At 40.2% G+C, this 12,427-nt stretch overlaps 2 protein-coding genes across 2 annotated transcripts; both read left to right on the top strand.

The window, feature by feature from the left end:
• Positions 1-8,837: 8,837 nt before the first annotated feature.
• Positions 8,838-9,938, top strand: LOC123317816. Its single transcript, XM_044904426.1, has one exon. The coding sequence runs from the start codon at positions 8,838-8,840 to the stop codon at positions 9,936-9,938; it is 1,101 nt and encodes a 366-aa protein (XP_044760361.1).
• Positions 9,939-10,099: 161 nt separating this feature from the next.
• On the top strand, positions 10,100-11,335 carry LOC123317815. Its single transcript, XM_044904425.1, has one exon. The coding sequence runs from the start codon at positions 10,100-10,102 to the stop codon at positions 11,333-11,335; it is 1,236 nt and encodes a 411-aa protein (XP_044760360.1).
• Positions 11,336-12,427: the final 1,092 nt, after the last annotated feature.

Raw genomic sequence — 12,427 nt, 5'->3', positions numbered from 1 at the left:
TCAGGATTGTGTTTTCATCATTATTAGGTTAGGTTTAGGTTAGGTTTTGATTGGGTTAGGTTGTGTTAGACTGAATGATCATCCTATGGTGATTAGATGATTATATATATATATATATATATTATATATATATATCTATATGCAGCGGGACATATGGGGACCGATTCTGTTTATTCGAAATTTTGTAAATCTTTACGCCTCAAAAACACATTGAAAAATCGGCAGAGGCTTTACTATCAATGAAAACATTTGGTTAAAAATATCAAGGTGGAATTAGAGCACCGTCCGCAAATTTTGGAAGATCAGTTTTCCAGCTCTACCGATAATAATAATAAAAGAATTTTAATTTAGCAGCTTTACAGAGAAAAATGAGGACGATGCTGACTAAACACAATAAACATCACCCCAAAAGCTCAATAGAACGGACAGAGCTGCCACGACATCTTGGGGGTAGAGGAATTGTTGATTTGTTCAACCGTATGTCCCAGGAAATTGAAGGACTTCGAAAATATTTCTTGAGCAAGGCAGCTTCGTCAGAACTCCATCGAGTAGTTTGTGTTGCTGATACTTCCACACGGTTAAAGCTACACCAGGATCACTTGGAAACCGTCGAACACTCTGCAGAAAGTAAAATGCAGAAACTGATTGGCAAACCTTTGCATGGCAGGCACCAGAATGAGGTCAACCATGATTACGTCGACATATCTGCGTCGAAATACTGGTTGACTTCCGGAAGGTTGTTTCCTGAGACAGAGGGCTTCATGCTCGTCATCCAGGATCAGGTGATTCCAACAAGAAATTACATGAAATACATCGCCAAGGATGCCTCAGTGGCGGACGATAGCTGTCGTTATGGCTGTGCGACACATGAAACTATCCAGCACATCACCGGGGGATGTCAGAAGTTCGCGGGCACGGAGTACAAAAATAGACATGATGCTGTTGCCAAGATTCTTCACCAAGAATTGGCACTAAAACACCAACTTCTAACTTCGAAAAAGGTTCCTTATTACAATTACCATCCAGATGCTGTGCTGGAAAACGAACATCACAAGCTCTACTGGGATCGCACTGTTCTCACAGACCGAAAAATAACCCACAATAGACCAGACCTCATATTGCTCAATAAAGATGAGGACACAGCACTATTCATCGACGTGGCAATTCCAAATAATAACAATCTTCTAGATAGACACACTGAAAAAATTTCAAAATACATAGATCTCGGGGAACAAACCAGAAGACAGTGGAAGCTGAAAGATATAAAGACCATCCCTATTGTCATTTCATCTACAGGCCTGATACCGAAGAAACTACTAGAGAACTTGAGAAAACTTCAGTTGGAAGAAAATATTCATAAAGTCATGCAGAAGGCGGTACTGCTCGGAACGGCGAGAACTGTACGCAAGTACATGGGGAATGCAGAGGAACACCGTCTGCTCCGACAGGATGTGCGGGTGGAGCAGGAATCCAACCTACAGCAGGGAGCCGAGGAGCGATCCGGACCCGACCACCACCACGTTCCCGAAAACCTGAAAAAGGCTCCAACAGAGCTTAATCCTTTCGATATCTGAGATATCTGGGATAAGTGAATTTTCCTCTGGAGAGGAGTGTGAAAGCCGCAAGGCTAAAGTCATAATGTCTGGCCTGCTTGGCAGTATCTGGTAGATGGCCTGTCAAGTAGCCATCGTAACGACGTAGACGGTGCAGCCAGCCACGCCTGCTGTCCGCAGTCCCATTCCTTTTCCTCTCTCTTTCACATCCTTTATAGGGTGCTCTTTCTGCTCTCATTTCTCTACCCCTCACCCAAACCGAGAAAGGGGAGCACAAACCCATGAAAATGGTGATAACGAGAAGCCTCGGAAACAAGTCGCTGCCTGGGGATCGTCAGGGCATGTCTGGAGCCGGCGCTGGACATGAAAGCATGCGGGAAGTCGGTGGCAGGATGTTGAGGAAGCGGGCTCCTGCTGCAAAAGAAGCTACAGCTCCAAAGCAACAACAGCAACCAACGAGTCCAATTCAATTGCCGACTCGAACCGCTGAAGGTGCTGCGCAGGATATTCAGCCAGTGCTCACCCAAGCGGGGTTAGTTAGAAAGCGCATGAAGTGGACAACGTCCATGAATGAAACTATTGTGCGCATATATAACTCCATCACGGGACTAGGGCAGAACACGAACAACTATAGGAAAAGGCTCCATGAGGAATTCTGCAACGCCTACCCAAATCTCAATGTCACTGAACAATGAGTGGCAGACCAGTAGCGCGCAATGCTGAGAAATGAACTAATACTAACGGCCCGAATCGTCGCAATTAAACGAGAACTTCAGCGTCCGCCTACAATAGAGAATAACACCTCTGATGAAATTCACATGCCTGGGCAACAACAGGCAGAAGAAACTGATACTGAAAGTCCATCTTGCAACGCAAGTGAGCCTGAACACCAGGAAGATAGGGAAGAGCTCCACCGACAAGTTGACTCTGACATGAGGAGATACTTTGCCGAACTGGAAGGAACAGTTCCTCTTCATCGAGTAGCACCTCCACGACTCAATACATCCAAGAAACATTGAATTTGAGAATCGTGGCTATATATATCCAAGAAACTGTCACTTATAATCGACATCTTGAATAACTACGTTTTACCTGAACACCTACAGAACGGAAGTTCATTGGAATATCTGCATCTAGTTTTTCACTGTGTAGCGCTAACGACAGCGAAAACCATAGGGGAAAAAATTTGCCGAACGAACAACGATGGTCCAAAATTACACAAATTACACGCGCCAGCATGGCAGAAACGTCTTCAACACAAAACAGAAAGGCTAAGAAGAGACATTGGACGACTGACGGAGTACTTGAACGGGAATCGGGGAAGAAAGGTTGTGAAAGCTGCCAAAGAGATCATGGATAGAAACAGGACACACACAGAACGAGAGACGGAGAATGCTACAGCTCACCACTGCCTCGACACTCTAAAGCAAAAATTAAGTCTGTATGCAGAACGCCTGAGGAGATAAAAAAGCAATTATAGCCGGAAAAGAGACAATAATTCATTCGAAAAGTCGGAAGAATCTTTCTACCGGTCACTCACATTGTCGGATGGGGAAAATGGAAAGTTACCACCAAAGAAAGCCAATGAACAATTCTGGACCGAACAATTATCAACGAAACCTCAGTTGAATGGAGATACCGGATGGATTGAAGATGAAAAATCTGAAGCTATAAAATATGAGCCGATGCAACATGGCATGATCACAATTCAAGAAGTAAAATCAGCTATCAGAGGACTGCACAACAGGAAAGCACCTGGGCCTGATGGATTACAGAACTTCTGGATCAAGAAACTTTGGATCATGCATGACAAATTGACCTCCGCAATAAATGATGTCATTGAAAATCCTGAAAGAATTCCAGTATTCCTTACACATGGCACAACATACCTGTTACCTAAAGACCAAAGGAATACAGAAGATCCATCCAAGTACTGACCAATCACATATCTTCCAACGATGTACAAATTAATCACATCGTGCATTTCAAACCGAATTCACAACCATTGCGAAAGGAATAACATCATCGCCATGCAACAGCAAGGATGCACCAAAGACAGCCGAGGGTGCAAAGAACAACTAATAATAGATTCAGTTATCTGCAATCAAGCGTTCTCCAAGCGAAGGAATCTTTACGCTGCGTACATAGACTACAAAAAAGCATTCGATTCTATACCTCACGAATGGCTCTTGACGCTCTTGAAGATTTACAAGGTGGATCCCAATATTGTTAAGTTCCTGAAAAACGCCATGTGAACCTGGCGTACTAGTCTTCAAATGAAAGCAGCAGATTGCTCCATTACAACAGGACCTATTCCAATAAGACGCGGAATTTTCCAAGGAGACTCGCTGAGCCCTCTGTGGTTCTGCATGGCCCTGAATCCCTTGTCTCATAGATTGAATTCTACGGACTACGGATTTTCCATCAAGAGCGGCAGTAGAACAGTTATGTATGGTAAACATGAGAGAGTAGACACGCTCGATTGATCGCTCCGCAAATTAATCGTTATAATCTTTCAGTGAAATAATTCAGTGAAAATCTTTTCTCTATACAAAAATGGGTCTTACCAGAGAAGGTAAAATGGAAATTAAGGAGATTGTTAGAAAGACTTTGATTGATGTCATGGAGGAGTACGTTGAAAAAATCACAGAAAAAGTGTACGAGAAAATCAAATCGAGTTTACAAATAGATATTGATAACTTCAATCAAAAGTTGAAGGAGATCCAGGAAACATTAAATCGTTTACAACAACGAGAGAAGAAGAAAAATCTTATTGTATTTGGGATTCACGAGACGGAAAACGAGAAATTGCAGGAAAAACTTCCAACACTGTGCGATGATATAGATATAAACATACAACGAGATTCCATAAAAAGTTGTTATAGATTGGGAAGGACAACGAAAGATAAACCGAGACCGGTTGTTGTCAAATTCACGGATGTAAACAAACGTAAAAATTTCATGATACAAAGGGTGAAACTCGTAAAATCAGGAATATCTGTTGGAGAAGACTTGACTAAGGAAAGACTTACCCTTTATAGATTTTGTCGTGAAAAATTTGACAACAAAAATGTTCGGACGATTAATGGTAATACAAGAGTGAAGGTGGGAAATGTGATTCATTATATTGACTGTAAGGAAAAATGTGAAACTTTGTTTTCCAAGACATTTCGTGTTCCTGAAAATCAGTAATATATTGGGGTTCCTTGAATAACCTCAATGTGTGAACAATGATCAATAGACTGTTGTACAAATTAGTATGAGAGAATACGTCATGTTCAAGTACTTACCTAATAAGCTGAATGTTTAAAAATTCATATATGTTATTTAATTTTGTTGAGCGGGATTTCGGTGTCTGCGAACTTGCTCATTTATTTTCATATCTACTTAAATTAGAGAAAATCTGTCTTTTTTTTATGGTTTCAGCACTCAAACTTTATGGATTTTGATGATGTGGGAGGATTTGAGGAGACTGATGGAGGGTACTTTGGGGTTGGGGAAGCCAAGACTGAATTAGAATTTGATAAGATGATCAACTTTATTCATTTTAATGTTAGAAGTATTGGTAAGAATTTGGATGAATCTTTGATCTATTTACATAGACTAAATTTTGATAATCTGGACGTTATTGTTCTTTCTGAGTGTTGGGAAATAAAGGATATTGCGTTTTTTAATCTGCCGGGATACAATATTTTATATAATAACTCTAAATTTAACAAGTGTGATGGACTTTTGACTTATGTTAGAGAGGATATTGATTTATGTGTAAATACTATTGAATTCACACAAACTAATTTGTTGCGACTACAATTTAATATGGGTGGCATTGGTTGTGCCCTGACTGCCTCTTACCGTCCTCCTTCTACGGATGTTTGTCAATATATCGAAGATCTAGGTAAATACTTTTTGGGTTTAGTAAACAATGAAGTAGAAATTTTCATAGGTGATATAAACATAGATTTATCAGATTTTTCCTGTCAAAGCAACATAAGATATCAATCTTGCATGGGAATGAACGGATTCGTTTCGAAAATAAATAATATCACAAGAAAAACAGAGAATACAGAATCGATTATAGATCATATTTATGTTAAGCTTGACCAGAAGACAATGAGAAAGTTATATGCCAACTCTGGTATCATCAGGACGTCAATAACTGACCATTACGGAATATTTTTAGCTATTAAATCATCTAATACACTACCTAAAGATTTGGAGGATAATGTAAACATGAAAAAATATCTAAATGTCGATAAGCTGTGTTGCATTCTTTCGGCGGAAAATTGGCAGAGCGTCTTGTCGGAGAGGGTAGTCCAATTGGCCTACACAAATTTCGTAAGAATTTTGCAGTCGGGTATTGAAAAATCCAGTCATACAGAAATTATTAAACACGATAAGAAATATAAAAAAATTCATCCCTGGATCACGGTAGGTTTAATAACATCAATAAAGAAGAGAGACAAATTAAAAATGAAATTTATCAAAAGTCCCACGACAGAAAATGAGAAACTTTTCACAACTTACAGAAATAAATTGAACAAGTTTTTAAAAGAAACTAAGAATTCATACTATGCTAACAAAATAAAACTTGCTGCAAATGACACAAAAAAAATTTGGAATGAAATCAATCAAATAAATAGAATTACGAAGAAAAAAAAAGTATTATAGGTGAAATAATTGATAATTATATTCAAATGTTTAAATGGTGGTGTCAGGATCAAGAACAGGAAAATGATACTATGTCAGTTCGCCTAACTGCGAACTTACATTTAATCATTTGAATATACATAATTTGGATCACCAATTTGAAATTGATAATAATGTTGTATTAAAAACAGACTGCGATAAGGCAGAAGGATTCAATTCATTTTTCACAACTATTGCCAAACAGATAATTAAAAAAATCGGACCGCACAATAAAGATCTGGTACCAAAATTCCATGCGACTGAGGCCTCCATCTACCTTAGTCCAGTAACAGAAAATGAGATTGTTAATGTGATTGCCTCCCTGAGGAACAATTCTGCACCGGGTCCAGACGGTATTTCTGCGTCTGAAATAAAAAAAATTCACAGATTTATTTTGGGGCCGTTAATGTATATTATTAATCTGATTTTCGAAACTGGTTTGATACCGACTGAGTTCAAGGAATCTCATGTTACATGTGTCTACAAGTCCGGGGATAGAAGCAATATGACAAACTACCGCCCTATTTCAGTTATTAATAATTTAGCGAAAGTATTCGAGAAATGCTTAAAATCCAGGTTAACCAAGTTCTTGACCAAGTTCAAGTTGCTAAGTACAGAGCAGTTTGGCTTTAGGGAGGGAATTTCTGCGGTAGATGCTAAAGAGGAATTTGTAGGAAAAGTTATTGCTCAAATGAATAATAAAAAGAAAGTTTTGTCCGTATTCCTTGACCTGAGAAAAGCGTTCGATACAGTTGATCACGAGCTCTTGCTCCAAAGACTGGAATATTGTGGAATTAGAGGAGTTAGCCTAGATCTGTTTCGAGATTATTTACAGCATAGAGCACAATATGTCAAGGTTGGAAAAATACTGAGTCGACCACTTGAAGTTCAAACGGGCATACCGCATGGTACGGTTCTTGGACCCATATTGTTTTTAATTTTTGTTAATCAGCTTTTGTCAATTGAAGGCTTGAATATAGTTTCCTATGCTGATGATACAGTTGTGACGTTTGTGGGAGATACTTGGGAGGAGGCGCGCAGTGGGGCAGTGGTTGGAATGGAAATTGTAAGATCCTGGTTGGCGGAAAGTTGTCTCAGTCTAAATCTTGAGAAAACTAAATTCATCACATTTTCAATCACAGCGGCTGGACAGCAGGATTTCGATTGCATCTCATTTCATTCCGATCATTGCTCAAGTGGCACGGTATGCCACTGCCCGTCTATTATTAAGGATGAATCCGTTAAATACTTGGGAATACATATTGATCAACACCTGAGATGGGATAGGCATGTTTCTAAATTGATCGAGAGGACAAGGAATTCATGTTATATTTTTTACAACCTGCGGAAAGTTCTCTCTAGAGAGATGATATTCAGGAGGAGAGGATAATTATATGCCTTATTTTTGGTGAGAACTAAATTTATTTAATCAGACTGCAAAAACACGTCTGCTCGACTAGTTTCGGTGAGTTAACACATCACCATCTTCGGGAGCCAAGTAACAAGACGACTGCAACGAAAGGAAGAGAAAAATTCGTGGAAAAATATCGGAAATATATGAGTTCAACTTACGATGCAGCAGTCCTGTCATAGCTTTCCAAGTGGGCAGAAAAATCGACCGTCATACATATTTGTCAACATATAAAAAATATAACAGTTACAAAACTAAAATTCAAGTCAAAAACTTTGAAAATTTAAAAAAGGATTTTCAAGTGAAGTGAATACACAAACAAAACAAAACAATAAAGCTACGGCACGCAGGTACACCGCCGTCAAGACAGCTGACAGATTGACAGAAGGGATCGACTCGCAGTCAGCACAGAGGCGGCGCCTCAGAAGGATGAAAGGGTAACTCCTTCAGTCTTCCGATGTCACGATCCTCTCTACATTTGGCTCCCTCTTAAGAACATCAAAGAGGCGGGGGAAAACGTGTGTGGACAATGAATTGAGAGTGACCATAGACACATCGTCGATGTGGCAGAAAATCTCTATCTCCTCCAACACGGACTGTCTCAGACCGAAGCCAGACGGGTGGATGATTCTGGCGTCCTTTTCCGGATCGAAGGGATGGTTGTTCAATCTCAAATGCCTGCCAAAGATAGACTTGTCGCAGTTGTCCCTTCTCTGACTTCGAAGATGTTCGCTTATTCGTTGTTGTAGAGTTCTGCCCGTTCTGCCGATGTAAACCACGTTACAATTGGGGTCTCCGCAGGTCAATTTATAAACGCCGCTCCGTTGCAACAGTGGTACACTATCCTTGTTGTGCACCAGAAGATTGTACAGGGTGTTGGGGGACTTATATGCCACTCTGATGTCGTGGTTGTGGAAAACATTTCCCAATCGAGTAGACAACGGCCCGATGTAAGAAAGCCTCATGTATTTACTATTGGGCGTATGCTGTTGGAGGATCGAAGCCTCGTTGTTCAGGCGTTTAATGTCTTCTTTTCTTACCAAGGCATCGACCCATCCCACGTCGTATCCATTACGGACCGCCATATGTCTGATAATGTTTAGTTCAGACTGGAAATCCTCGCTTGAGAGCGGTGTGGTAAACAGTCGGTGTACCAAGAACCTTAGTCCTGAAAGGCGCTGGCTTAAATGGTGGGACGAACTGAAGCTGATAATGTGGTCGGTCTGTTTAAAGAAGTTATGATGATCGCTAGCCTGGCAGTTTTAACCCGCCTGCTTTTCGAGTTGGGTAGAAGGACAAAAATTGCATCCGGTCACATTTGGTTCAACAAGACTTGTCTCAGGGAGAACATATACCCCAATTATATATTAAGATCATATAGGACAAGCACAATTCGTCGAGAAGGTAACTTTCTTCGCAACCATATGAAGATAAAAATGAGGAAAGAAATAAGCAGGTGGCATTCCAACATCTACAGAAATAGAATGAAGATGAAGATTCTTGACGACATACTGCAGACTAGACTCCACCCCATAGAATTGGATGAGCTACGAGCGAAGTTGAATGCGCAATTATATAACCTGTCCAGACGTAGATTCAGATCACTAAATAATAAAATACAAAGTTTGAAAACCAGAGGAGATCCATTCCGCGTTGACAACACTGTCCCTCCTCCAATAAATCATACATTCCACCCTAGGGTGAAACTTCTGACCCCCACAACGTTCTCGAAGGACGAGCTCGACCTTCTGAACCTGGGTTTGAAGTTTGCTATTCCTCCATCCGGTATCTCTGGAATTAAGTCTTTAATTGCAGATTTAGAGTGTGCCACTCGTTCCATAGTTAAAGAAAACTTCAACGCATTATCCTCCAGATTATACACCATCTTAAGTAAATATAAGGAAAGAACATCACCCCTCTCTTCTCACGAAAATCTTAGATCCATTATAAAGTCGATAAGACAGAAGATATCCACCAATAATCTTTTCGTTTCAAAGGCTGACAAGGGAAACTGCGTAGTGATTATGCCGAAGGACCAGTACAGGTCACTGGTATTAGAGTATATCACAGCAAATGGCTTCGTTAGGTTGCAAAATGACCCTATAAAACAATATATTAAAGACTTCACCAGCATCGTCAACACTTACGCACCTCAGATATGTGAAAGCTATAAGAGATTTCTGCCAATGAATCACGTTCCTCCCCGATTATACGGTTTGCCCAAAATACATAAACCAGCCATCTGCATAAGACCGGTTCTCTCACCTGTGGATTGGCGCGATGGCTAAGTAATTATATCCACACTCATCTCCAATATCAGTCTCCATACAGCATTGCGAATCCCACCGAGCTTGTTGCAAATTTGAGAAATGTCCACATACCTAATAACGCAATTCTGGTCTCCTTCGATGTTTCCAACCTATTCACGAGTATTCCTTTGTCTCAGACAATGCTTCTGTTCAAACACATCCTATATACATCACCTTTAGACAACGAACACTGCGACAGCATCTTTCATCTTGTCGAGTTGTGTTTGAGGCAGAATTACTTTACTTTTGAAAATGTATTTTACAGAATGGAGGACGGTCTCGGAATGGGTAACCCCCTGTCTCAGAGCTTCGCCGAGATCTTCATGTCTTTCTTCGAGAGGAAATTAGTATTTGATAACATGAACAATCCCTATAGGGAGAATATATTATTTCGGTTTAGATACGTCGATGACGTGATAGTTTGCTGGACAGGTGATCGCGATGAATTAAACAGCTTTCTATGTTGGCTTAATAGTTTACATCTGAATATCAACTTTACTATGGAATTGGAAGAAGACTCCGAAATACCTTTCCTAGACCTGAAACTGAAACGTCTGAACAACAGAATATCGTTCAGTATTTATCGAAAGCCGACACAGACCGACCACATTATCAGCTTCAGTTCGTCCCACCATTTAAGCCAGCGCCTTTCAGGACTAAGGTTCTTGGTACACCGACTGTTTACCACACCGCTCTCAAGCGAGGATTTCCAGTCTGAACTAAACATTATCAGACATATGGCGGTCCGTAATGGATACGACGTGGGATGGGTCGATGCCTTGGTAAGAAAAGAAGACATTAAACGCCTGAACAACGAGGCTTCGATCCTCCAACAGCATACGCCCAATAGTAAATACATGAGGCTTTCTTACATCGGGCCGTTGTCTACTCGATTGGGAAATGTTTTCCACAACCACGACATCAGAGTGGCATATAAGTCCCCCAACACCCTGTACAATCTTCTGGTGCACAACAAGGATAGTGTACCACTGTTGCAACGGAGCGGCGTTTATAAATTGACCTGCGGAGACCCCAATTGTAACGTGGTTTACATCGGCAGAACGGGCAGAACTCTACAACAACGAATAAGCGAACATCTTCGAAGTCAGGGAATGGACAACTGCGACAAGTCTATCTTTGGCAGGCATTTGAGATTGAACAACCATCCCTTCGATCCGGAAAAGGACGCCAGAATCATCCACCCGTCTGGCTTCGGTCTGAGACAGTCCGTGTTGGAGGAGATAGAGATTTTCTGCCACATCGACGATGTGTCTATGGTCAATCTCAATTCATTGTCCACACACGTTTTCCCCCGCCTCTTTGATGTTCTTAAGAGGGAGCCAAATGTAGAGGGGATCGTGACATCGGAAGACTGAAGGAGTTACCCTTTCATCCTTCTGCGGCGCCGCCTCTGTGCTGACTGCGAGTCGATCCCTTCTGTCAATCTGTCAGCTGTCTTGACGGCGGTGTACCTGCGTGCCGTAGCTTTATTGTTTTGTTTTGTTTGTGTATTCACTTCACTTGAAAATCCTTTTTTAAATTTTCAAAGTTTTTGACTTGAATTTTAGTTTTGTAACTGTTATATTTTTTATATGTTGACAAATATGTATGACGGTCGATTTTTCTGCCCACTTGGAAAGCTATGACAGGACTGCTGCATCGTAAGTTGAACTCATATATTTCCGATATTTTTCCACGAATTTTTCTCTTCCTTTCGTTGCAGTCGTCTTGTTACTTGGCTCCCGAAGATGGTGATGTGTTAACTCACCGAAACTAGTCGAGCAGACGTGTTTTTGCAGTCTGATTAAATAAATTTAGTTCTCACCAAAAATAAGGCATATAATTATCCTCTCCTTATTAAGATGGTGAACGCCAAAGGGTTTAAAGAAGTTATGATGATATTCAGGGTCTATGATTCTATAGTGTGCTCAATTTGGCGTTACGGTATTGTTGAATGAGGTGGTGTTTACGATATCTACATAAAAAATTTACAAACTGTACAGAACACCATTCTGAAAATAATCGTTAGAGTTGATAGGATGTATAATACGCTTGAATTATATAAAGAGACTAAACAACTGAATGTCAGACAAATATACATATATGAGGTCCTTCTCAATGAAATGAAGAAAAAAAAAACAGTTTATTACACATGCTTACCCAACTAGATATACCAACAGAAAAACGGTCATAGTTCCTAGATTTGATAGTTCACATCTGCAGCACAATTTTCTTTACTACGGTCCGAAGTTTTATTGTTTTCTTCCTGCTCAGCTGAAAATGAATTTCAATATTAAAAAAAAACCACATAGGGATAAATTAAAAAACTTTGTTTTAGAAAATTCAAAATATTTTTCCGCTTTACTTACCGGGACGACATAGCACAACTTTAAATTGACAGTAAATGATATTTATGTACCTACTGTTTGTGCATCTAATTTCATTCATATCTTGCATATTCCTGTGGC

Source organism: Coccinella septempunctata, chromosome 7, assembly GCF_907165205.1.
Source record: "Coccinella septempunctata chromosome 7, icCocSept1.1, whole genome shotgun sequence".
NCBI classification, from domain to species: Eukaryota; Metazoa; Arthropoda; class Insecta; order Coleoptera; family Coccinellidae; genus Coccinella; species Coccinella septempunctata.
The sequence above is the reverse complement of the archived record's forward strand: the minus strand, read 5'-3'. Positions and strand labels throughout refer to the sequence as shown.

Coding starts and splice junctions, on each gene's coding strand:
- LOC123317816 (XM_044904426.1), top strand. CDS start 8,838: ATGGTGGGACGAACTGAAGCTGATAATGTGGTCGGTCTGTTTAAAGAA.
- LOC123317815 (XM_044904425.1), top strand. CDS start 10,100: ATGCTTCTGTTCAAACACATCCTATATACATCACCTTTAGACAACGAA.